The sequence below is a fragment of the Thunnus albacares genome, chromosome 5, assembly GCF_914725855.1.
Source record: "Thunnus albacares chromosome 5, fThuAlb1.1, whole genome shotgun sequence".
Taxonomy (NCBI): domain Eukaryota; kingdom Metazoa; phylum Chordata; class Actinopteri; order Scombriformes; family Scombridae; genus Thunnus; species Thunnus albacares.
The window spans coordinates 32,112,164-32,139,877 of NC_058110.1; the positions used below are offsets into that span (position 1 = coordinate 32,112,164).

A 27,714-nucleotide genomic window follows, 5' to 3' on the forward strand; every position below is an offset into this window, starting at 1 on the left:
TTCAATGTACATATGGCGTGTGAGTATTGTAATGGGACTTAAAAGATCCTTCACCCTTAAAGTACAACTGAAGCTGATGAGATTAGTTCATCTAAGATTGTACCTCAAAAGTGTCGATGAGAAGTCGGGATCACCAGAATCATCGGGATTCATCCTTTTTAGGAACATGAATAGTTTACCAAATTTCAGCTACGAGGCCGCTAGCGTGGCTAAAAACCTGGCAAGCCCTTAATTATTGCACATAACCTCAATTTTAGCATTGGCTTCGCCGTCAAAAGACAGGTGATCAATTTAAATCCTGACCTGTGATTTCATTACATTTCAGAAGTGTGCATACACAGACATGGCACATACAGAAGTAATAAAATATTATTTATAAAACACAAAAGGGTATAAAATTAAAAATCGGTCGGTGCTGTGAATGTGCTGAGGGTTTATTTTAGGTAGGAGTGTATTTACACACCTTTCCCAGGTTATTTTCAGTCCTCATTCATTAGTCCGCCCTCGTTTCTCTTAGCCTAAGAAATGGGAGTATTCCACATTTTTCACTCCTGTTTGTCCTCATGTGTTTCCTCTCTCTGTTCTTTCTCACCTTGGTGTTTTAAAAGTACATGTACCCTGTTGTTGAAGTGAGTTGCACAGGAGAGGAGAACTATTTCCTTGCCGTTTCTCACCCTCCTTTATTTCCTGTGAAGCCGGCTGGTGAAAACAAGTTGATCAAAGTGTTTCTCTTTCACCCTTTTCTTCAGCTCACTGGAGTCCATCCTGCTGTGATGATTAGAGTCCTCTTCCTCCTCGCATCCCTCTTTCTATACCTCTATGGTCTTGAAATATATCCTGGCGTATATTGTGTCCAGCTGGCTGTGCAGGGCGTGGAAGGAGGGTCTCTTGGAGGGCTCGGCGGCCCAGCAGTCCATCATGATGCGGTAAATATTAGGAGGACAGCGGGTCGGACAGGGCAGTCGAAACCCAGATGACAGCAGATCCAACACTTCCTTATTGCTTTTTCCTAAAGAAGAGCGATACAAAAGCATGTCATGAGGAGGGGAGGAAGAAAAGATTAATCATTTTTAACTTGTTTTCTTTTGTAGATGTCTGGCATCCTCAACTATGATAACATCAAGAATTGCTGCAACACCTCAACTTTGAAAGGTAAAGTCAACATGACTCTGGCAACATGAGTGAAGATATTAAGTCTTAAAAGAACATAATATTAGTGTTATATCTTTTTCTCATTGTCAACTAATCCTATGAAAAGACTAAAACCAACAATGTATTAATCAGTTTATCAATACATTCTGATTTCCCTCCCCTGTCTGTGGCCCTGAACCCACTGGTTCCCATTAAAGACATTTATTTATAAAATGGGTCATAATTATATAGTAAATAGTTTAATAGTTTTTGGACGACAATGGAGCAAATTCAACCATACTATATAGTATATAAGGAACAGGTTCAGTTCAGTTTTTCAACTTTATATTCATATTGCACTAAAATAAAGAAAGTATAGATAAAATATGAGATAAAATAACAAAAATATAAAAGAGAGACAATCAATTAATCAATTGGAGTCATTTTTTAAGAAACAAATGTCCAAATTCTCTGATTCCAGCTTCTCAAATGTGAATATTTTCTGGTTTATATGACTGTAAACTGAATATCTTTGAGTTGTGGACTGTTGTTGGGGACAAAACAAGACTTTGGGAAACAGTGTTTCACACGTTTCATCATTTTCTGACATTTTATAGACCAAACAACTAATCCATTAATTAAGAAAATAATCGACAGATTAATCAATGATGAAAATAACCGTTAGTTGCAGCACTAATAGATTGGAAGAAAAAGATGAATTGATATTAATATTAAATAAACATCAGAGGATAAGTTTCTGTGCCATAGAGCTCCATTGTACTTCCTGAGCACCAAATGTATTAATCCGCCAATGAAAATAGTCCCAAACAAATGCTCCATTTCCTCCTAATGTTTGTTGCTACTTTACATTACTGCAGTGCCCAGCTGTTTTAGGAAATAATTTAGCTTATTTAAAAAACAAAACTAGAGATTTGTGACCTATTTTTTTTAAAGATTTAAGTCTTTCAAAGCAACAATATGTTCCCCTTCAACTTAAACATCTTGTCTGTGGCGCCAGTTCTAGCTCATTCCTGCTGTACTGGAATTTGTTAACAATAAATAAAATACAGAATATTGCCTTATCTCTAACAAACATACAAAAGAACTATCATAAGACTTAATGTTTGATATAATAACAGATATAGATGATTAAAACTGCTCTTTAATTACATTATTCCACTATATTAATAGCATAATACTGCAGTAGAACTTCATAACAGTATAGTGATACATAGCTGGTACTAAACTGACAGTTACCTACACAATAGAAACAGTAGAATTATTTCCACACCCAACATTTAAGTTGTAACTTTACACCCACCAGTCTGTTACATAACTGGGAGCGTTGTGCATACTACAAATAGTTCCCAGCTTGTTAAATACTGTACATAGGTTAACATACATGAATCAACCTGCTACAAAGGGGCAGCGGTTCAACATTATACCTTCATAAGGCATTTTGCCACGTGACATCATCTCGTACAGCAGCACCCCGAATGACCAAACGTCTGATTTTACAGAAAACCGCTGGTAGATCGCCGCCTCGGGAGCCGTCCAACGCACCGGGATCTTTGTGCTTCGACTGGCCGTATACACACTGTCCTGGAGAAACACAAGGCGGTGGAGGCGAAGGGTTAACACACTGAGAATTACACGCATTTTAGTTTTAAAAAGGTGCACAATGTCACATTTTGTGACTCTCAAATTTAAGAATACGTTTCCCATAAACTCCAGACAGTGTTTCCTCTTATTTAACCCAAATCCACTGCCTCTATTTGCTCCATTTGCTTTCAAAAAGTACACTAGAAGTACCTTAAACCTGCATCCTCTCTAACGGCCAGCAGGGGGCGACTCCACTGGCTGCAAACAAAAGTCCGATTGTATGGAAGACTATGCGAAAATGACCCTAATTCTCACTTGATTTATTACCTCAGTAAACACTTTCCTAATGAGTTTATGGTCTCAAATGCTGGTATCAAGTCTTCTTTAATACAGCATGATGTTCATTTTGTCAATTATGGTCCCATTTAGAGTAAAATAGATGATAAAGCAGGATATGCTTTAAGGTGTGGCTACCTTGTATTGTGATTCATAAGTCGCTACCACGGAAACAATGTTGATTATGTAATGTAACCATGGTGTAACCCCTGATTCACAGGGTAAAGGCGTAGCTGCTGCTATTTCAGTGTTTTCAGTTCATGAAAGTTAATTTTAACATTTTGTCACCTAAAAAAAGTCTCGTTCAGCGTTGAACTAAAACACCTTAAAAAGGAGTGGAATGTTCAGTTTTTCCATTAAGTTTTAATGGTCCACCTCCATGCACCAAAAATCAAAGATGGCGACAGTCGAATCGCTAAACTCGAGGCTTCAAAACGGCAGTTCGCAAACCAACGGGTGACGTCGATATTTTTTTACAGTCTATGTTTCCAACTAAAAACTTTCAACATGTTAGGTAACTTGAAATGTTCAAAAAGACATCCAACACACTTGTGATATCATGTCATTGTTGTGTGTAAACAATTTCTGGCACAGAACTAAACTGGTTTGAGTCCTACTAAAAGGACAGCGACTACTTTGTCTCTTTAGTTCTTGTGGCCACTGTGTATTGTTGGATTTGTCTGTTTGTATTTAAAAGCATCATAAAAATATTATTTACAAAAAAAAAACCCCCAAGAGGTTACAGCTTTCAGCTTTAAACAGAGACATGATGGATAAAAACTGAACTGTGGTGAGTATTCAGACGCTACATGTTCCTGCTTTTTACTACATGATGTATTTTCAAGGCGTTCTGATTTATTTACTGTAAATATTATTGTCTCACAAGCAACGTGCTAATGATGTATTAATGTTTACTGTAAGTATTCCACACAGAACCTTTGAGCTGCCTCTTCTTTAGCTCATGTAAAGTTTTGGAGGATCTGTATGAATAAAATATTGTGTTATTGTTATTATATTACACACAAACATAAGTAGGTTATGCACAAATGAGTGCTGCATCAGTTATTTTTAACATTACATCGGGAGCAGCAGAAAGAGGGAGAAGTGATGCATTAAGTATTCATGAGCTTCCATCGGAGCAAGAGAGCACATCATAAATATTTAAAAAAAAAAAGAACACGGATAAAGAATTAGTGTTATTCTAAAATAAGAAAATGGGTCTTGACAGATGAAACAACAAATATAATCCACCTCTCTCTCTCTTTTTCTCTCTCTCACATAGACACACACACACACACACCATCCTAACCTTAATAATACGAGCCAATCCGAAGTCGGCCACCTTGCAGACCAGATCATCTCCCACCAGGATGTTCCTGGCTGCCAGGTCTCTGTGGACGATGTTTCTGTCCTCCAGGTAGGCCATGCCCTCCGCGATCTGACTGCCCATGTAGATCAGATGAGCTGACGTCAGCACCTGGCCTTCAGCAGCTACACACACACACACACACACAGATACAGTCAGCTGAGCAGGTGAACAGCATAGATTTGTCTTCCAGGCAGATCATGTGATTCAACAAAAATAAGGTAAACTTCTCAAATGCATCAGTGTTTTTAAAAGTAACAGTAATTCCACCTTTTTGAGTTTTAAAGGGCGAGTTCACAGTGTTTCAATTCTGTCTGAAAACAATAGTTAAGTTGTTTTTCTTGCTGTAATCATTCCTTCTGTTCATACTGACCATTAGAAGATCCCTTCATAATGCACTCACAATGGGAGTGATGTATTTAAAAGTTTATCTGAAGCTAATATGAAGCTTCATCGTCCAAATGAGTCAAATAAAGTAGATATCTTTCAACGTTACAGTCTTTTTAGTGCCAAAGTCCCTCTTTTTGTTACTATACTTCCACCTGCAGCTTTACAGGGAAACACAAAGAGGGAATTTGATGCTAAAAAGACTGTAAATGTGTCAGATATCCACTTGATATGACTAACTCAGACTGCTGAAGCCTCATATAAGCTTCACATCAACTTTTAAATGCGTTTTTACACAAAACGAGGAAAGATCGTGAACCAACTGTATCCTTTTATAAACCCTTTTCATACACACCTTACCATTCAAGTGAATGGGAAGGTGTGTCCAAACTTTTGACCGGTACTGTACATGGGATATGTAACATTATTGGCTTCATCTTTCTGTTACGGCTTCATTCAGGCATGACAGAATAAAATATGATAGCACGGTATCAAAATAGTTGCCAATTATCAGTCGACTAATGTCACTTTCATGTGCATTATTTTTGCATTACATTACGCTCTTGTTCAAAGCGACTAAAAAAAAAAAGTGCATTCAAACTCGTTATCAGATATTGGGAGTGGCCCTTTATTCCCAGAAACTCTTTGTTGAATGAGCAGCAGCGTTTCTTCCTCTTATTCTACTGCAGGTCAAGTTTTAGGAGTTAATAATAAACGAGTCATAAAGCTGAATGATTATTGCCAGGCAGATGAACAGTTATCACGCTGTAAAGGAACGATATCCGAGGAACACACGACATTCCTGCAGCATTAAACTGGTTGCTAAGGATGTTAGTTATAATAAAACCTGTCCTGCTTTTATTCATTTATATTTACACACAGCGGATAACGATGGCAGAGGTTGAGAGGTGATACGATTACGACAGTCTGCACGTTTAATGAAACGTGTAGAACATGGAACATATTCTGGAGGAAGTCGTATTTCTTCCAACCGTGAAGCTTCTATTCTATGCAGAAGGCAGATATGTACACAGTAATGACATGCACACGCACACACACACACACACACATATATAGAGCGTCTACCGGTATGTGAAATATCTAAATCAAACCCTTCACACTCACTCGCTAATACTCCCCTGTGATTAAAGTCTTTTGTAAAACGTCAGAACAATATTTCTCTGCTGCTGCTGCCAGAACGTAGATTATAATTCCATTTGCTTTGGATTTAAGAGGACAGATTTAACGTCACTCGGCCTAAATACTGTTTCAGAGGCGCTTTCCAAAAAAAAAAAAAAAAAAAAAAAAACCCTGAGGTAAGGGCTGAAATTCTTAAACACACACAAAAAAAGAATAAATTAACTTCCTGTTCTAAACCTCTTTGCATATTAAAGCAACAGCGGAGTCCCCTCTTTCAGAAACAGGAAGTAAACCAATCAAAACACTGATTGTTGATAAGGAAGTGAGTTAACACCAGACGACTGTTGCACAAGGAATGACATGTATGTACGTGAGGCGTTTTATGAGCAACTCATGCATCGTTGAGTGTGTGTGTGTGTGTGTGTGTTCGTGTGTGTTCGTGTGTGTGTGTCAGTCAGCACTCACAGGCCAGGTAGGACTTGAGGCTTCCTTTGCTCATGAGTTCGGTCACGATGTAGACCGGCTCTCCTCTGGAGCACATCGCCAACAGCTGGATCAGTTTGGGGTGATGGAGGCTCTTCAACGCCTGAACCTCCTTCACGAACTCGTCCTGCTTCGTGTCCTCTGGAAGGAGGAAGAGACACATAAACCTCGGTGAATTCCTTTGTTTTTTCCTGCTTTTCACTGTTATTTATGCTGCTTTCTTTTTATCAGAGCGACTATTTTAATAATCAGATAATCATTTTAGTGATTTTTAAAGCAAAAAATGCCAAATATTTTCTGGTTGCAGCTTCTCAAATGTGAGGATATGAAACCTTTCTGTGTCATACAGGATAGTACACTGAATATTTTTTGGATTTTGGACTGTTGATTAGATAAAACAAGACATTTGAAGAAGTTATTTTCTGAAATTTTATAGACAAAACCATTAATTAAGAAAATAATCGTAGCCTTGTTTAAAACCACCCGTTCATTTTCTCTTCTTCATACAACTTCCCACACGTCTCTAAAATTTTTACCCACCATCCTCTCACTCTTTTCATTCCTCTCTCCGTCATCTCCTTATGAAATCTCTCACCTCCGTCTAACCTCCATTAATTCCTGCTACACTGTTTAAACCTTTTACACTTTAAATATCTTTCTCTGCACATTCAAAATGAGTGACTTAATTCATCCCTCTATATCTCTGTTACTGAAATATTTAACTCATCACTGCTCTCCATCCTTCTCGTTATGGTTTTGTCCATTAAACTGTGTTTCCCTCCATCTTTCCTACATGAACAAACAGGTGTTGTTGGTAACAAACTGCATCAGCATCACAGTCCAGGTAAGTTACTTAAAGCCTCTGGAAATGTGGCTTGAAATGTGTGAAACTGTTTTTATTTAACTATAACTCCCGGAGTATGGCGCTAATCGTTTTAGCATCTTCCATTCACTTACATGAAACGGTTAGCATTAGCTTTTCTATTCAAAACTTTTGAGCTTATTATCAATTACCCCAGTGGTTTACCAGTTATCTTGACTAATCGGCTAACTAGCAGACTAGAGTAAACCGCACATATCTGTTTTTATTGAACTATACCTCCCAGACTATGAAGCTAAGTGTTTTAGCATTTTTCATTCACTTACATGAAACTGTTAGCATTAGCATTGCTATGCTACACTTTTTAGCTTCTTATCCACTCAGTGATTAATACAGATTTGGATGGTGTAACCAAGTCTGCTAGTTAGCTTAACACAGTAACTTTCAAACCATATCAGGCTAATTTGAATTCTCATTCTAGCTAAAAGCAAAAAAAAGTGCACTGCATTGTTTTCTCATGCGGGAGACCAGAGTAAGTGTTGTGAAGTCAGCTTGGCTGGATAGCGATGTCAATCATCCTTCTCCTAAATATGATTGGGCAGGTATTTATTACGTAATAATTCCCTAGCTTAGCCCCGCCTAACTGCAACCCAGTAACAAGAGAAGGGAGAGAAACTTTCTAAAGAATTACATAGACTATGTCAAAGGCTGTTCTCATACTTTTTAGATGTTTACTACATGCACATTAGATCCCAAATTACATAATTAATAGCCAATCATGGATTTGCCTTTCCAGGGGCTTTAATATCCCATATCGTGTTAACTTGGCAAGTGTCGGCCATGATAACTTTACTCGGTTGTGAAATCCTGCTTGGTTAAAACTTAAACTGTGCTGTGACATCTGATGAGATTTTTTGGACATCCTGGTTTCATATTTGATGTTTGATATTTGACCTGTTTTCACTGCTCTAATTAAAAGGCATCCTGGGGAGTTTCTGACCACTAGTAGTGCTACGGAGCATGTGTGTGTTCTTGGTGACACAATTTGACAGGTGACGGTCATGTTGCAACACAATACAGGGAAGAAGAAGATGACTGTGAGCTGACTAGATGGATGTTAACAATGCTGGTTACACAACTTTCAAATAATCTGCAAATGATTAATAAGGAGGGAAATGCATTCAACATGTCATCTACAGGATACTTTAAGCTCCACAGATTATCTCAAAAATCATATAATTTACACACTTCACAGTATCTGCCTGCATCTGTACCTTGTTTGAGCGTCTTTATGGCCACTTTCGTGTTCTCCGTGGTCCACAGAGCCTCCCACACCTCTCCGAAGTGTCCTTCTCCCAGTTTCTTGTGGAGCCTGAACTCCTCTCGCGGTCTCTCCCACGGCTCCATGTCGAACAACTCCCGCTGCACAAAGACCACAGGGTGAGTCCAGACCAGCTTCAAAACTCTCACAACAGTTTAGAACAAGTGGACAAGAAACGCTGCAGATACAAACTTAAATGTGCAGCTTAGTTTAAACATCTTCAAACACTGAAGGATCTTTTATTCATCAGTTTTACAATAACTCCACACTCACAATTCATGATGCTGAGACACAAACACAGACACAAAGCTGCTATGTCATGATTCCTGCATGATTTTAGAAATATTGTGCTCCTGCTGGGTGAAGCTTGGATGCTAACTGGACACCAGTTCAGACAGAACAAAGTTTCACAGTGCTTAAAAAATGTGTTTTCAATTAAAATGAAGAACGTTTTTGATTGTGGATTTTGATTGTCTGACTTTCTATATATAACTACTTATAGAACATGCTAATTAACAGGAAACAAGAGGAAAAAAAGTCTGATTTAACAGCCTAAAACTTGTCAAATTTAAATATTCTTTTTACTTTCACACGTTCTTAAAGTTGTTTTTTTTGTCCAGGTTTGATGCACGTCGTACTGATTTCCCTTTTGATGACATATCGACAGATCGGCTGCATCGTGTGAGGTGAGGAAAGATGAATGAATGAATGAATGAATGAATGAACACTGAAGCTCAACAAACGTCACACAGATTCAGAAATTTTATGACAAATTTATTGTCGTTAACAATCAGCTGCTACAAAACATTTTATTCTAATGATCAAAGTGCTTCGATGAACATGAAATGAAATAAAACAGTGAAATGATTTGGTTAAAAAAAAAAAACATGATTAATAAATTAAATAATTATTCATCATTCACAAACCATCAGCATTGTTGCTTTAGACATTTAAATCAAAATGAATGACATTCAGTTTTAGCCTCTCGCTACATTTCAACACATTTTACACTGAAAACACTATGAAAATAATTATAAACTTTGTTGTTTTCTCATCACAAGGACATTATCAAGTTTTATTTCTTATAAAACGACTCACGGCTCTTTTTAAAAGATGGTAACTTAAAGCACAGAAACACTATTTTGCTGATCCCAAATTCTTACAAATTGCTTTAATTTTGACGAATCCACTTGAGATTGAACACTGTCTGCTGGAGAAGTAACGAGGCGTTTAAACAGCAGCATAAATCCGCTTTTAGTAACAAAAAAGCTCGACATATTTATATCCTCCTGATACAAACGAGGCCACAAACCATCAGTTTTTATCGACCATCTCTCTCGGCTGCATGACTGCCAGAAACGAGAAGTTGAGCCAAGTCGATAAAAAGTGATTGAAAGCATAATTAGCGACCCTTTTACTGGTAAAACATTTAACTGGTGGAACATTAAATAGGATCTAAATGACTGAGAGTTTCATTTTCTAAAAGCAGATTTATTCTGGTGTTTGAGGCCTCAGTGATCAGCAGACTGTGGTTCGGTCCAGAGAAGCTGCCAGAGAGCCGTTGCTAAGCAACATATAAATGATGAAAATAGTGAGATGATGAGAGATGCTCAATCATAAATATGATATTCAGGAATTCATTTAAAAAAGAAAAACATTTTGGCCTCGGAGCTGTACAGCTGTACAGTGTTGTTTTGCTTGATGATTTTGTTTTAGAGCATCAACAGTAAATCAAAAAACCCCAAAATTTACTTCCAGCTGCGCACAGATGGTTTGAATATGAACCGTGTTGCGTTCAAAACACCAGCAGTGTGTCGGCATGACGACTAAGACGACAAAGTCACTGCAGATCTGTGCACTGCAGCAGAGTCATGAAATGCAAATGGAATAGATATTCAATACTTTTACAATTAATAAATTGATTCTGATATTTACTGTTTATAACAATGTTATTAAAAATCAATGTTAATAAAATAACTTAAGTTTAAAAAAATCATACAATGAAATGAAGTAAAAAAAAAAGATTTCAAATGAAAATATAAAAAAAGTAAAAATGTTCTGTAAATTTTCCGTCTATGTTCTGATTTACAGCCTGTTAGCTTCTCATGTTTGTATGTTTATGTTTGGTGTGTGTGTTTCTGTCACAGGCTACTTTCAGGGACAAATTTCAGACTAAACACCAATTAACTGATGACAAAAGTCGTGTCTCCAATTGGAAAACTGCTGATTTTTGGGTCAGTGGTTAAGGTAAGTCTCCAGGAAATGAATGTAAGTCTATGTAATGTCCCCACAAGTGACCTAGGTCAGTGTGTGTTTGTTTGTTTGTGTCTGTCACAGGCTACTTTCAGGGACAAATTTCAGACTAAACACCAGTTAATTGGGGACAACTTGTCTAGTTGAGGACAAAAGTCGCATCTCCAATTGGAAAAAAGCTGATTTTTGGGTCAGTAGTGAAGGTTAATGTTATGGTAAGTCTCCAAGAAATGAATGTAAGTCTATGTAATGTCCCCACAAGTGACCTAGGTCAACGTGTGTGTGTGTGTGTGTGTGTGTGTTTGTTTCTGCCTCAGTGTGTCCGCGGCCTCAGACTCACAGCCTCCGCTGGAAGGGAAGAGAGAGAAGAGGGAGGAATCACTGAATGCTGATTTCTATCCTAAAATACTTTTCATCCATTTGGGAAAAAAAAGCTGCAACTTGATGCTTGTTTTTTTTTTTTTTTTAATATATGTAAATATTTTGTCATATTCCATTAACCTTCAGCATTATTCTGCATGTTTAATTGCAGTTATCCGAAAAAAAAAAAAAAAAAAAGCAAAGAGTGCTTGTGGTTTCTGATTTTGCAGAGAGTCTCCAGATAGTGAGAAAGCTCCTCTGCTCTGTTGTCTCCCGCCGGGCTGCAAACGATGAGCCATGAATAAAGGATACAGCTCGCCGGGGGTTTAATTTAAGCTGCAGTGCAGAGATAGCGCGTGTAATTACAGCACCGCCGCGTTATCTTATTCTAAAACTGTTCCAAATATTTTATTCTCTGATTAATTACACTCCAAATATGTTTGCCTCTTTAGTATTCATTTATTCCTGTAAAGCACAGGACAGCATTCATTAAATTCCTGCTGCAGTGCAACAATAGAAAGATCAATTAAGGAGCTTTGTCGCACTTTGTTTCATTTTCCTACTGCGGAGACAATAGATACTAGAATATTCTGGATTAAAAACTGGTGCTTTTGTTGCCTTGAAATGTATTAACATCAGTGGTAACTGTTAGCTGGAGACTTATGAGTCATTACTGGCTGCTTTTCATTGAGAAATACTACAAAATGTGAACCAGCTGAAGTTCAGATCCTATTAAGTTTAACACCAGTTTGCCAAAAATCAAGCTGAGAATCTGGAACAACTTCACTCATCGACAGTGTGCAGAGACACGAAGCCTAATTCTGTAAACAACCACCGTCTGACTCAACATCTGTCAAAGTTTCACAGTTTTGATTATTTCACATCAGAGATTTCTGTATTTTTTTAATCTGAGCTGTTCTCGCTGGTTTTGAGTGGGCGGGTTGTTTGTTGCCAGCATGTCAATCAAATCTGATCAAACAACATCCGAAAGTGGCCTCAGACTTTTGGATCTACTTAATCTGTTCAAAAAGCAAGTCTCCTTATTTTTGGACTCCACAAGAGTAGTTCTGCATGATTCAAAGTTCAAAAAAACTCTTATCTTTTATGCAGCCCCTCAATATACACAGTTTCTTTAACACTCCGTTTTAGCTCCTGTCTCTTTAGGGCCCGCCTCCCGATGAGCCCACTCTGTTCTGATTGGCCAGCTTTACGTATCAGAGTTGCGCAACTTTACCGTCATTGCAAACCAAACATTTCCTGCTTTATTGCTTCAAATTAAAAGCTTTTAAATGTGCAACTAATGGGAGACTTTTATTGTGAAGAATTTACAGGAAGTAAGACGTGTTCTTCACTGACTTAGCAAAGCTTCGCTAGCGGTGCTAAAAACCGGTCGAAACAACAACATTTGGAGATATTTGTTCAGTGGATAAGTTAGAAATAACGCAGGGAGGAAGAGTACGAGCAGAAACAGCCACAGTGATGATGATGTTTGATGAAGAGCTGAAGACAACCAGCACACCTCAAAACAGGTAAACTACTTATTTTACTTTGCTGTGTTGTGTAACAGCGTCATGGCGTAACTACTCTCGGAGCGGAGCAGCAAATTCGCTCGCTGTGCACGTAGTAGATATCCATATAAAGAAATCCGTCACAAACTGACGTCAGCTCGGGCTGAAAGTAGAAAAAAGTGTTGGAAACCGAACGTTCAGAGCAGAGCTGCTGCTTTCTGCTCACAGTGATTACTGCTACATACGTTTACCTCGTTATTTGACACGTCGGCCACTTTTAACATAAACATCCGACATTGTGACGTTATATATTAATATACATGTCTGAAAATAAGGAGAAGCATAATACGTCCCCTTTAATTTTAGGGTGAAGACTTGGTTTAAAGTTAAGGTTAGTTTAGGGTTATGTTAAGGTTAAGACGACTCTGTGTGTGTGTGTGTGTGTGTGTGTCACCCTCAGCTGAGAGAGGCTACAGATACATACACGTCATACAGGAGGCTTAAAATTATCCTATTTAGAGGAAAATTATCATACGTGAGTCTCAACCAAGAGAACAAATAGGTGTAAATGTGTAATTTCAGAAAACATGTATTTTTTGAGATGAACGACTTTTTGACACCTGCTATAAATCCAACCACTGTTTAAAAAAAAATTGCTGATGTAATTATATGATGTGTGAAAGGAGGTAACTTAAGTCTTTCAGGATTCACTCAAATAAAAATGTCTAAACACTGAAAACAAAAGCATCGCTGTTCAATAAATTAATTAATTAATTCATTCATTCATAAATAACTCATTTTCTTTACTTTTATTTCTACATGGATGCAGCAGTAAACTATCTCTCGCGGTAGAACGACGGCCGTGCTCGTGAGTCACTTTCATCATCACAGCGAGCGTGATTGGCTGGAGAGACGTCACGTGAGGAGAGATGCATAAACACAGACGCAGGATCCATATTTTACTGTCCTGATCAGTCGGGAAATTAATTAAAACGAGACTGAAGAAGGTAACTCATGTGTAAACAGACAATTAACCAAAACACACTTTAAAGAGCCAAATTAAACACAACAAAACAACAGACGAGTTTTCTTTTGCATGAATTAACTCTGAAGTGTCCTAATATGAGTAATATAATCATAGTTTAATGGAAACTGTTCTGTAAAGAGATATCTGAAATATATTATTGTTTACATGAATGTTGTGTCTTTTCTATCATTTCAGCTTCTGTGATTGTTACTGGGGTAAATACAGAACTGTTGGTAAAATGCAGCATAATATATTTATTATATTTATTAATTTTCTATGGGTTTTTTACAGTTTTTAATTATTGTCTGATATACTTACATCTTAAGTTCTTGTATTTGTTCTTAATACTGTTTATGTTCTGTGAATTTCATAACTTTGGAAAACACTTTGTGCTTTTATTGCTTTGAAAGTTTTCTATAAATATTATAATTATATTCACATCATACTATAATTTCATATACGTCACTTTGCTTTGGAGAACTGGAACTGCACACTTGGTACAAATAGCTTTTGCATGTATTTAGTTTTCCATAATAGGGTTCGATGTGCTGCTGTAACATTTAATTTCTTATTTTCTGATCAATAAAGTCTTAACATATAATTTAATGTTTATAAATGTTCTACAAATGTTAGTTCAGGTGTGTTTTGCACTACTGACAACACAGACGTGATAAACTATGTCAGACTTTAACTAATCAAAACACTCACATCATAACTATATGTAGTATATATTAATACATGTACATATACTATATTTACATACATTGTACATAAACATGGAGTGTGTGTATATTCTGCTATGTTTGCTCTTGTACTTCTATCTTTGTGAGGACATTTTTGGAAGGTGGTCTTCATTAAAGCTAAGAATCAGATTTAGTTTAAAAGTGCATTAATTAATCAATTTATGAATTTTTTGGCCACTTGGGGGCAGTGGAACAAGTTGTAAATGCAACACTGACATATTATCAACGTATTAAGTTGTTATAGTGAGTGTGTTAGCAAACGGTGCCTTATTAACGCAGACATGTACCAACATTCATTTCGAGTTGTGTTTCTGGCCACCAGACGACTTTAAAGCTGGAGTGCAGGACTTTTGTCTCCCCCTTCTGGCAGTGTGAGTAAATACAAAGACACTGTCGACGCGTGCTTACGTCATACGCTACGCTGTAGGCTACTCCGCCACTAATGTTGTGGCTGTAAAACGGTGGATAAATTGTTTTTAGCGTCACACAACCCCCACGAAATGACTTGTTTCACTATAAGAATTTGATCAATTCAGTACAATAACATTAGGAAAGTCTAGAAGAGACCAATTAAATGGTTTTATCCCCATTCAAGTTAGCAGAGAGCTAACTGCAAGTTAGCGCTCAGCCGGCAGAAGTTTCTAGTGAGCATGCTCAGTACGAATTTATCCGACCAGCACTGCACAGATTAAAAACTCTGCATACTGTTAAATACAGAGAGATTTATCTGGCGGTGATGTGTGAACTCGTTTAGCGACGGCTTTAATGTAACAAACGTTCATTTATATGTAAAAGTTCTGCACTGCAGGTTTGAGTCTATATTTAAATCCTGTTCTTTCTCTTTCAGGTCTGTTTTGCTCTCCACCAACTCCTGAGGAAAGTATCTGGCTCTTCATTTTATCATCCCTAAGGGGAAATTTTTCTTGGCTCCTAAATGCTCCACTATGTTCACCAGCTACTCACTAACTGTGTGTGTCTGCTGTTTGATGCTGAGCAGGTTTTATACAGTGGATTTTTTTTTTTTTAGGCATTTGTTCCTGAAAACAGCCACCTGCTGCGGCTAAAAACAGGGTTGATGTATGAACCAAAACTGTGAAGGAGGCCATAAAACCAAAACAATGAGCTGAAAGACAATCAAACTACTAAAAATCTGTAAAGCTCAGGGGAACTGCAGAGTCTGAACCCTCCATATCACACGCAGACATTTGATCCACCGTTAATAAATAGTACGTCGGTGAGAGTCCTTCACAAGAATAGAAGTAGAAAACGTTTGTTTCGGTGTGTCTGAGTCCTACCTGCTGTGCGCAGGGCTCCTCCAGCAGCACTCCCAGGCTGCGAGGGTTCTTCTGGTAGTAAGAGATCAGCTCTCCAAGCGTGGCGAAGGAGATCTTATCTGAGACGAAGTACGCGCCGATGGTGGAGCGCTGGATCCTGAAGTGGTACACCTTCGCCTCGCTGCGAGCTGTAAGAGAGAGGAGGAGAGAGGAGAGTTATTATCATGGTCATATGTTTAAATGCACAAACAGTCACACACACACACACTCACTTAACACTTAATTATTCCCCGTAGGCAGAAATAAAACCATCTGGTCTTCGTTTATTGAGTTCTTTTACAATCAAAATCTGATTATTTCACCATCAAACGAGACTGGAAATGATTCTCGTGTCTTTTATCATCTGCCCTTGTTACCGTTACTGTCGCTGCTTCCTCTGACATCTTCTCTTCCTCCTTCAGGCTCTGCTTTAGTCGGACCAGCGGATCATTTTTTATTCATTTTATGACACAATAAAACTGCTTGTAACAGCACTTGTTCTGGAGATTTTGACTGCTGTGTTTTGTTTTTGCTACAAGGCCGATGGTTCTCATCTTTGGAGCTAAAAACGAACAACTGTTGTAAATTTTCTGGCAAAACTTTCCCTGCATGCAACTAATAAAGTGTGTAACTCAACTAGACTGACTATTAGACTTCATAAAAAAGCAAGAAATATGTTGCTAAAAATGATTTGAAAGACCAATTTAAGAAGTGCCAGGTACATGGGATTTAAAACATTAACTGGTTTATCCATTTATAACCAGTTTAACTGATGTGTGACATGTGGGATGAATGGTTTTTTCTTTGCACTCGCTTTGGGACTCTGAACCAGATCCCTGAAGGCAAAGGATCTGAAAGGAGGATGATGATGATGATTCACAGGAAGGATGTGAATCCTCTAAGATTTTCAAGAAGTCATTCCTTCGTCTGCTCATCGTCACGGCGACGAGCTAACGAGTGTTTACAGCCTGATATCGCACCGCCAAGTTCAACTTCCAAGATAGATTTTCCAATTTTTTCCACATAAACTAGCGGAACAGCAGCTACACAGGAAGTGTCGGTCAGGATTTTGACTTTTTAGACCATCGGAATAACTCGAAAGATGCTTTAATCCATTCAGGATGTACGTTACAACCAGGCTGCAACATCCAAATACACTACTAGATACTAACAGGAATGTAGCCCTCATAGCAATAAACAGACACAATATATTATTACGCTCCAAGAACATCATAATGTGTGTTGATATGGTTGTAAGAAGGACAGAGAGATGCAGTAAATCAGGCAGAAATGTGTGTAATTGTGCCGTTAATGCAGGCATGTATACACACAGTAGTACTGACGATGCGTATTTAAAGAGGACCAGCTCAGGGAAACTGAATGTCTTTAACTGCAGTATTTTCCCCCCGGGACATAAAGGACCTTGAAGAAGAGGAGGGAGGTTGGGGGGGAGGACAGATAGGTAGAGGAAGGAGGTCGATGGAGGAAAACATGCAGAAGCAGAAGATGGTTGAAGCCAGAGGACGAAAAAGAAAAGAAAAGAAAAAAGGATAAAGTCATGAGGGACAGAAGAAAGAAGAAGAAAGGCTGCAGGGGACTCGAGGAGAGCGATAACAGAAGCTTTAAAGTCACTAATCACACATATCTTCCAGCTGATATCACGGAGAGTCCATTAGAGAGTGTGGGAGCGTCGGCTGATAAGAACAACCAGCTCCCAAAATGTAGGTTACTACAAGAACACTTATCAGTCCTGTTCCCAACACGCTGAATCAGAGCCTGAGAAGAGTCATAAATCTGAAACTGTTCACTGACTAATTAGCTTCAGCCGGCGGGCTCGTTTATGGATGTAAGAGAAATGTCATTTCTAGATATTATTAACACTGATAGGTTAATAAATCATATATATATCCTGAATTTATCCTCTTCAGAAACTGTCTATGTGGGGAGAAAAGAAAATATATTAAATCTCGTCATAACCTGAGAGAAATGAGCTCTGTAGTAAATGTTTCTGTGTGATTACATCTGTAAAAATTCATTTTATTATATTATTGTATGATTATTAATCATCTGTTAATGTTTATAATTTTCTGTGCTGCTTTGGCGATGTAGGTTTCTGATCTGTCGTGTCAATAAAGCTTATTTGAATTTGAAATTTGAGGTGTGCTGCTGTGTTGCAACGGTTTGTTGATTAATTGGTTAGTTGCCAAATATTTAATTAATCGACATATTTTGATAATCGATTAATCATTTTGAGTCATTTTTTTGAGAAAAATTCTCTGATTCCAGCTTCTCAAATGTGAATATTTTCTGGTTTCTTTAGTCTTCTGTGACAGTAAAGTGAATATCTTTAAGTTGTGGACAAAAACGAGACATTTGAGGACGTCGTCTTGGGTTTTTGGGACCATTTTCTGACATTTTCATGGACCAAACGACTCATCGATGAATCCGTCCTCAGTTAGGATTTGGCTACTATATATAATATTAATTATGAGGTAACAGGACAGCGACTGTGTGTCCAGATCATCAGACGTCCAGTCAGGCGTCCTGGTAACCGACTCAACTAACATACATCAATATCTCTGATATAAACACAGTCAGGACCTTTATCACGGCCTCCTTTGTCTCCCGTCTCGTCTCTTTCTGCCTGCAGCCGTCAAACAAACTCAATATTTCATGGATTAATATCCAAAAGGACAAAGAGTCGCTCTAAAAGACGGAGGGAATTCTGGTGGAAGAATGTGATTTGCTTCTTAATCATATCCCACATAAAAAATAATATAATGTCCTCCAGTACAGCAGCAACACTCACTACGACCTCAATAATAAACACAAAGTAGAATTATCACCTCTCTGACAATGTCAACACAAACTAAAAGCTGTTTAAGCTTCATAAGAGCAGAATATTTGGCAGAGATGTTGTGTTGGATTAGATTAGACTGAATAAATGTGTAAATCTCTTGATATCTGTGAAAGCTTTAATATAAACTCTTCACTCACAAGGTCAATTTCATGAATAAAGATCAACGAACAAACATAAATAAACATCAGCACCAACAACTAGTTTTATCTCTCTCTGTTTCTCTTACATACACGTCACAAAGAGGCTTTCTGGCTCCATTACTCTCATGTCAGTCACCATTTAACTGCAGTAAAAACATTTCAATAAAGTAAACAGATGACGGTGTGTTCCTCCCTGTACTGGTATGAGGTTAAATCAATAATCTTTAACTGTATCTAACCAGCAAATCTGGAAATACTTGACTGTACAGTGAGATGATGAGTCAATCAGCTCCAAATCAAAAAAAAAAAAATCTTGACAGTAATTGACTTTTTTTCTATTCGACACTGAGTCGTATCATCTTAAGAACGTTATCAGCAGCTGTTGTTGTTGTTGTTGTCGTGGACTGCGGACTTCCAACATGGCTGCCTGAGGGCACGATGTGTCACCTCACGGCAAAGACGAGAGGAGAGAGAGAAAAATCGAAGAGAGGGAGATTAAGGTTGACAGCGGCTGCAGACCTTGAAAGGTTGGTGTGTGTGTGGAGGGGGGTGGAGGAGGAGGAGGTGATGGAGACGGATGGAGGACAGGAGAGATGAGGGGGAGGAGGAGGAGGAGGTGAAGAAGGATTCCCTCTGCAACTTAAAGAAAACACGAGCGAATGGAGAGAACATCTTCATCACTCTGACAACACATCGGGAGCGTTTAGAAAAAGAAAAAACACCAAACAAACGTTCACTAAATTCACAACAGAAAGAAAAACACAGAAGACAGAAACAGAACGAAGGCGTCGATGACGACTGACAAACACGTCGCTCGCTCGTTATTAAAGTTTAAAAATGAACAAGGTTTATTTGGGTGTTGACAGTCTGGACGTGTGACTCAGATATTAGAACATTCTGTCTTTGTTTACGAGGTTTTAGTGTCTTTTGTGTTGAAGACATTTTGTTCTGAACAGTTTTGTTTCTTGATGTTCTGAACTTGCTGTCAAATGTTTCCTAATCTGTGTTTTAATTTCCACATCCAGCAGTTACGGAGCAACATTATGATTCATCTGGAGTATTGAGTTTTGCCACTTTAAGGAAATGCGGTAATTACTGAAAAACATACAAATTTAACATTGCATTCATGTAACGTAACATGATGGAAACAAAACAATGCAGCAGAACCAGAGATATTGTCATTTTTATTCCACACATAGTTGCATTTCTCTTAATGTTTGTGTTTTTACTTTTGTATGTATTTTGTCCTCAGGGGCCACCATAGAGTTTCTATAATATCCTTCATTGTTGAAAGGGACATATTATGCTTTTTCTGGTGTTCTGTCATTTATATACTGTTATGATGTGCAATATCTTTGTTAAACACGGTCAAAGTTCCAAAACTTTAGGTTAAAGTATGTAGAAATACTCCCTGCAAGTCAAAACTCAGGGCGTCAACCTGCCCTGAACGATTAGTTTATGATGGTTTATTCGCACTGGTCGGATCGAATTCCGGTTCGAACATGTACGGATGTATTTGAGAAGTTAATATTTTGTGATTAATGTCTGATGTCGAGCTGCCGAGGAGCAGCTTCCAACAGCTGACCAATCAGAACAGAGTGGGCTCATCAGGGGGCGGGCCTTAAAGAGACAGGAGCTAAAACAGCCCGTTTCAGACAGAGGCTGAACTGAGGCGCTGCATAAAGGGCCAGTAGAAGATAAATAAGGAGTTTTTTGAGCTCTAAATCATACAAAGTTATTCCAGCAGAACCCCAGAATGAAAATATAGAGCTGGAAATGTGCAGGATACGTCCTCTTTAAATAAGAGAAGTTTGCAAACCTTACATGTAGAGTATGAGAATCTATTTTTACAACTTGTTTACGACACTCCTCCTGTCAACATCCTGTAAGTGTCCTCGGGCAAAACACTGAAACCGAACCCTAAATTGCTCCCGACAGTCAGGCCAGCCCGCCGCCATCGCTGCGTGTGTGAGTGGGTGAAAGAGAAAGAAACGATACGAGCTACAGCGGGAATCTACTGGAGGTTTCTCTCCACAGTAAAGACGGAGAGAAAGACGCTGCGATGAGCGGAAAAAAGAAAGAAATGAGGGAGGAAACAAGGGGTCAGAGGTCACTGTCGAGGGTGAACGGGTGGCGTCGGTGCTTACCGGAGATGGTGTACTCGTCACTGTGACTCTCGCTGATGCGAACCAGGAAGGAGCCATCTTTGTTTTGGGAAGCAAGCAGCAGCTTCTCAGCTTTCACACGGTTTATGTTCCCATAGTACCACCTGCACAGAGAAGAGACGCACACACCCACGGGGACACACACACACGGACACACGGCGGGATGAATGAATGGATGATCAGACAGAATGTGAAGGAATGAAACACAAGACGACAGGAAGAAGAAACATGTGAGAGCAGACATGCAGAAGCCTGCACACACAGAAGCAAAACACAGATCACATGACGTAGATAACAACGTTCTGCACATCGCAAGCTGACGGTTACACAGTAAAGAAGGAAAATGTTATAAAGACAGTTTTAAACTTTGAACCTCTTATGATTCGAGCCATAAATACACTTAAATACATCTAATGTTGATCGATTTATTGTTTCACCTCTAAAATAAATACATATAAAAACACAATTTACAGTTTTTTGTTGTTTTTTTTTTTGTTGTCGAGTGTTTTGTGAGGGTGGAGTTAAAACTACAGCTGCATCATTTTAACATCAAAGTCCAAAACAAATTTTCCAAATATGTTTATTGTGTTATTTTACCCTGTGAGAATGTTTTTAGAGCTGCAACGATCAGTCGATTAATCAATTGGTTGATCGACAGACAAATAATCTGCAACTATTTTAATAACATTTCCAGCGTCTTGACTGTGAAGATTTGCAGCTTAACTTTGACTTTTGTGATTGTAAACTGTAAAACTTCAACTGTTCACCGATTAGTCGAGTAGACAGAAAATTAATAGTCAGCTATTTTTATAATCAATTAATCATTTTGAGTCAGTTTTTAAGAAAGAAAATGTAAATTCTCTGATTGCAGCTCCTCAGAACTTTAAGAAACAGTGATGAACATTTTTTACTATTTTCTGACATTTTATAGACCAAACAACCAATCAATTAAAATAATCGTCAGATTAATCGATAGTGAATGTATTTTAGGTTTTGGTGAAACAAAACAATCAATTTAAAGATTCACCTTTACTTCAGGAAACTGTAACGGACATTTTTGACTATTTTCTGACATATTTATGAACCAAATGGTTAATTGATTAATAAAGAATAATCATTAATTACAGCTTTGAGTGTTTTAATATGAAATATTGACTCAGAAAGCTCCTGAAGTTTCCTGCTGTAAAGTTTCATCTTCTCTGAATCTTTTACTGACTATTAGCTTCTATTTTAGTCACTAAACTCAGAACAGAACAGAATCACACAGAAGTGAATTATTTTTTTGTTGAATTTATCCTGAATATAAATTAAAGTCTTGAGACAGTTTGGTGAAGTGTTTAAGAGTTGCAGTAAGTTCGGTCCTGCCTGTTTGCTGACCTGTATTTACTCTACATTATCAGAGAGGGCGGGTCTGCTCAGGTTTCACTGAAACTAACAAGCAGTGACTCAAGAACGACGAGACGCCGAAGGAGGAAAAACTCAAAGACTCACTGTAGAGAAACTGTAGTTATACAGTGTGTGTATATATATATATATATATATATATATATATATATATATATATATATATATTATCAGTTTAGATAAAAAATAAAGAAAATATGGATACAGTCACTATAAACTCATTACTAATACTATAATCTTCTATGGGAATATTACACTGTAGAACAATTTGGGAAGATTATTTCCATTAATGATTAATTTTCCATTTATTTATACAACTAAGACATTCTTAAAATAACATCTTAATATCATTTACAGTGAAATCTTAACATTTGAGATGCTGGGACCAGATAATTTTTGGCATTTTGTTTGTAAAATGACCAAAAAACTTTAGGATAATATAAACATTACACTGTAGACAAACTGTTTGAATATAGTTTAGATAAAAAAGAAAAAAAATATTAAAATGTTATAAATTTGGATACATTTTTGGATCCATTAACGATTAATCTGTTGATGATTTTCTCAACTAATATTGTCGTTTTACAAAATGTCAGAAAATAGTCAGAAATGCTCATTATAATTTCCTGGAGCCCGTGATGACATCAGATAAAACTTTTCTGTTTATTCATCTGCAGATTATTAGCCAGTCAGATTATTCAATCTACAATTAATCCTGATTTTTTGAGCAACACATTAACATTAAAGGAAAACTATGAAACTACACTATTAAACAAACTGTGTCCTTGTTTGTCATAAATGTGTTTTTGTCTATTTACTGTAATATGAAAATATACATTCTCCCAGTTTATTCTTCACTGTCTGTACTGTATAAAACACACAGACTGCTACAGTCTGCCTGTAATTATGCAACAAGATAATGTTATTGCTCTCAGATTAATGAGCTTCATGGTTAATTATTGATTTTTATACATCACTGAAGTTCTCCTGGACTCTCAAAGCAGCAGGTTTTTAACCTGTTTTGTTCTTTGTCAAACAAAGACCACAAATAGAAACAAGCTTTTAGTTTTTGTGTGTTTTGCATCCTTGATAATTGTAACTGTATGTCAGCACTGCTTAATATCTCTCATCTACCTTCATTAATGTCAAATCAATCAATCATGTATCTGTCTGTCTAATCCAACACGTCTGATCCTTCCTGTACAAACAAGGTCAGACAAACACCAGAACATACTTTCACTTTCCCTTTAAAAGATCTTAAAATAGTAGGAAGTTCTCTGACAGCTGCCTTCAGGTGTGTTTTAATGGTGCGACAGGAGATCATCAAGAGCAGAAAGTACAAACTGAGACAAACAATAGGATTATTTTAAGAAAACTGTTGGTTTTATCTTTCAGGTTGTTATAAAAATAGCACAAATGTGCCTTGATTTTAACCATTTTTACTCTAAAAACACAATATAACACTCTAAAAATCTTCAGGGCTGCAACTATTATTTTCATTATTAATAAATCTGTGGACTATTTTCTCAATGAATTAACTTGTCTGAAAAATATCCGTTATAATGTCTTAGAGCCCGATTTGGTGCCTTTAATTGTCTTGTTTTGTCTGATAAACAATCCAAAACCAAAAGATTCAGATTGCTGCTGCACAAAAGTTTAAAATCATCACATTTGAGAAGCTGCAACCACATTTTTTTGTATTTTTCCTTTTATAAAAAATGACTAAAATGACTGAATATAAAGGACTTTTCTGTGAATCAGAGACAAACATCCTCCACTGATCTGTATCTTCAGTTCTCGTGGTGTGTTCGAGGACCGTGGGACGTGCGGAGTCGGTGTCAGCAGACAGTGAAGTCAGCTTTGGAGTGAGAGCTCAGCTGAAACATGATGATTCCCTGCAGGCTGAATGAATAATGGAGGCCCTGCAGCTGCTGGGCGGTGAACGAATGCAGCCGCTCGGCTACATTTAGCTCCAGTCTGTCTCGACGGCAGCAGAAACTGTTTCTCTGTTTCACCTCCAAAGATTTGTGTTAAACTTTGCTTTGACTGCTGAACATCTCGAGCTCCTAAAGGCTGTAAAGGAAGCTAGAAATAGATGTCAGTTTCTACTTTTTATATTTATAATTAGAGCTGAAATACATCTGTTAAAGGTTCCTAAAATTAACATCTTTAAAATTTCAAACTAATGCAACAATTTAAATAATTGAATAATTGTTTTAGACGTGTTTTTAAGTAAAAAATGTCACATTTGCTGGTGTTAGCTTCTCAAATGTGAGGATTTGATGCTTTTCTTTGTCACACATGACAATAAACTGAATGTTTCTGGTTTTTGAACTGTTGGTCGAACACAACGAGACATCTGAAGACGTCTACTAGGGCTCTGCAACACTGATGAGGAAAAATAATCAGCAGATTAATCAATAATGATCATTAGTTGCAGCCCTAACTGCAACTAATTATTTACCAATTATTCAATACCAGTTATTTTCTCAATTAAATCAAGTTTGATCTTTAAAATGTCAACAAAAATGCCAATTACACGTCTCCAGAGTCCGACCAACAGTCCAAAACCCGAAGATATTCAGTTCAGTATCACAGAAAACCAGAAATTATTCACATGTCAGAAGCTGGGATTAATGAAATATTAATTTAAATGTTACTTCAACGATTAATCGACTATCAACGCTGCTTATTCATGTTCAACTAATCATTTCTGCTCTTGTATACAACTCAAAAATGTGCAAATTCTGCACAGTGGAGAACTGGAATCGTAAATTATATATGTAAGTTAAATGAAAAAGGTTTCACTATTAGTTTCCTGTCAATGGGCTAATCGATTAATAGACCGATTATTTCAGGATTTATGAGAGAAATTTTCTTAGGAAGGACATTCAAAGCCCAGATGTGTCACTTGAGGTCATCTGACATCATTTGTCCTGTAAGACTTTTGTAATCTAGTCAGTTTTTAACCAGCTGAGAATGAAACTGTGATGAAATCAACACAGCAGGTCAAAGCTCGGTCAGTTATCAGCTTTTATTTCCAGGATGTCTCAGTGTCCTTTCACTGCATTTCCTGGATCAATCTCCCTTATAAATCTAACAAAGAAACTGGATTTATTATTATTTTCATATCCAGTTGAACTTCCTGTCCATAATTCACACATCAGTCTGTGTCTGTGCTGTAATTTCTTTATATTTGGAGGATTTATTTGATGTTTTTTTGATGCAGCAGCAGGTGAAACAGCAGATTAAAGAGCAGCTCCCACATCAGCACCATTAAACACAACCTGGGAGTGAAGGATCAGATGACATTTAGACAATCACTAAGATCAGATGATGTGTTTCTTTTGTTCCAACACTCACTTGTGTTTGGCGAACTCGTCCTGCAGCAGAGCCACGTAGTTCGCCGGGATCAATCCGGACTCCAGAGACCCGGTCAGCTTCTTGGCCAGCACGTACTCCCCTCGCTTCTCGATCACCGACAGCTTGTCCCCCTCCTTGACCGTCAGCTCGTCGTCGCTGCGGGCCTCGAAGTCGAAGAGCGCCGCGTACAGCTGCACCGGTCGCTTCTTGGGCGAAGGGACGCGGATGTCGCCCGACACGGTGCGGATCTCTGCGGACTGCGCCGCCGGGTTGGCGATGACATGGTTGTGGTTGGGGACGTTTGGGTAGCGGAACTCCGGCCATACCCAGTTCCAGAGCCGGTTTAAACACGGCATACAGGAGCGACAGCAACTCTCCATCCCGGGACATGAAGGAGCGCGGCGGCGGGTTTATTCCAGGCTTTATTATAACACCGATCGATACGACGCGCTTCAGGGTTAATCAATCCGCTGACAACAACCTTTTACAGCCTACAGTCACCTGCTGTTCAGTCCTCCGGTGTAGCTCTCTTCCACGGGCTGGAAACATAATGCACCGCCAGCAATAGTTGGGTAGATTAGCCGGAGGAACCGGTTTTTTCTGTTGAGATCATGGATTTGAGCTCCGCGCCTGCAGTGCGCACGGCGGCCGCGGGAATGCGGAAACGGGAATGGACGCCATCCAAGTCGGATCTGTTCCCTGCAAACACTCGGCGTCGCGACCCCGGACGAACCGAGAATGTAAGCATGCTTCCCGGAAAAAAAATGTTAATCCATTGTAATCTGGTGTGAACGAGAAAAAAAATGCTGCAGCTGTTGATGTTCAGGTGTAAAAAAAAACCGCCGAAGAAGAAGGAAAGGTGAAGCGACAGCAACAGCAGCACGGTGCGTAAAAAGTTTGGGTTTGGCGCTCCGATCACCTCCTGCTGCTGAAACACCTGCGAGCTGAGGGGGAGGAGGATCCTGATGGGTGTGTATATGACAGAGAGAGAGAGAGAGAGAGAGAGAGAGAGAGAGAGAGAGAGAGAGAGAGAGAGAGAGAGAGAGAGAGAAAATGTGTGCGGTTGTGTTACCTCTCGGGGACCTTTTCCGGTAAAAACACCGACGTCAGTTCTGAGGTCCTGGTTCGGGTTTAGGGTTCGGGTTTTTGGTTAGGCTGACCACAATGAATGGAAGTCAATTATTCAAAGTGACCCACTTGCAAGAAAATCTACTCGCCCACATTCAGATTTTATTTGCCCCAATACAAACTGTTTTATTTATCAGCAGTTATCAATTAACAACAAAGCGTAAAGATAATTGTCATGTTTAATCTTTAAGTAAATGAAACAGAACAAGGACACAGAGTTTTATGGATATGAAGCAACAAACATTCTTGCATATTAATAAATGGTTTGATCCATCCCCGGTTTTCTGTGAAATAATGGAACAGACTTTCTTATTTCTTCCACTCAGCTTCCTTCTTTAATGTTTCTTGTTCTCAGAGTGTTTCAGGCAGTGAAACATTATCTGCTCCACTGATTCCTCTGTTTGACATCCGTCACATGACCCTGAGGGCTGTTTGTTTCACGCATCATACTACTAACCTTCTCAATTCTTCATTGGCGCGTGCCAACAGTCTCCGATGCATGCAAAGGGAGGGAGGGGCCAATGCCGCGTGCCAGAGAGAGAACATCATTTAAGAAATACCACGATGATTGAAACACTTTTTACTTAATTTTTCTTTTACTAGCCTGACGTGGCGTTTTACTCGCCCCGGGCAACCGGGTAAGCCTTATTGTGTGTGTATGCGCGCGCGCGCGTGTGTGTGATACGCCTTTTGGCTCCAGCACAGTTTTATCTGTCAAACTAATTTTTCCCTGAAGGTCATTGACGTTGAGTAAACGGTGGAGTTTGTTTGCTAAACACTTGAACCTTCCTACAGCTTCTACTCTGCTTATGTTCCTTTTCACATCATGGAAACACTTCACTCTTTCTCAGATGTAAGTCTTCG

General features: G+C 38.3%; 1 protein-coding gene and 1 long non-coding RNA gene across 5 annotated transcripts in view; one reads left to right on the plus strand and one right to left on the minus strand.

Moving 5' to 3' along the window:
* The window catches only part of LOC122982165, a 67,077-nt gene extending 60,575 nt beyond the window's left edge, over nt 1-6,502 (plus strand). Inside the window, exons 4-6 of the long non-coding RNA XR_006403408.1 lie at nt 1,092-1,152; nt 4,352-4,486; nt 6,417-6,502. This is a non-coding gene — a long non-coding RNA (uncharacterized LOC122982165). The remainder of the gene's footprint in view (nt 1-1,091; nt 1,153-4,351; nt 4,487-6,416) is intronic.
* On the minus strand, nt 359-26,688 carry srms (src-related kinase lacking C-terminal regulatory tyrosine and N-terminal myristylation sites). Of its 4 annotated transcripts, none has more exons than XM_044351236.1 (8): nt 25,723-26,688; nt 20,938-21,059; nt 15,773-15,939; nt 8,540-8,687; nt 6,428-6,586; nt 4,379-4,560; nt 2,577-2,733; nt 359-1,009 (listed from the first exon to the last, which is right to left on the minus strand). In XM_044351236.1, the coding sequence occupies exons 1-8, from the start codon at nt 26,100-26,102 to the stop codon at nt 810-812; spliced, it is 1,515 nt and encodes a 504-aa protein (XP_044207171.1). In that variant the 5' UTR covers nt 26,103-26,688; the 3' UTR covers nt 359-809. The 4 variants fall into 4 exon arrangements, with proteins under 4 accessions (XP_044207171.1, XP_044207172.1, XP_044207174.1 ...); XM_044351237.1 differs by having other exon boundaries at nt 923-1,009; nt 2,577-2,748; nt 4,354-4,560; XM_044351239.1 differs by lacking the exons at nt 359-1,009; nt 2,577-2,733 and adding an exon at nt 1,090-1,152 and having other exon boundaries at nt 4,354-4,560.
* Between the last annotated feature and the right edge of the window lie 1,026 nt (nt 26,689-27,714).

Excerpts from the sequence above, each read along its gene's own strand:
- srms (XM_044351236.1), bottom strand. The coding sequence starts at position 26,102 with ATGGAGAGTTGCTGTCGCTCCTGTATGCCGTGTTTAAACCGGCTCTGG. Across the intron at positions 15,940-20,937 it reads TGACGAGTACACCATCTCCG|CTCGCAGCGAGGCGAAGGTG; the intron begins GTAAGCACCGAC and ends TCTCTCTTACAG. Across the intron at positions 4,561-6,427 it reads CCTCAAGTCCTACCTGGCCT|CTGCTGAAGGCCAGGTGCTG; the intron begins GTGAGTGCTGAC and ends GTGTGTGTGTAG.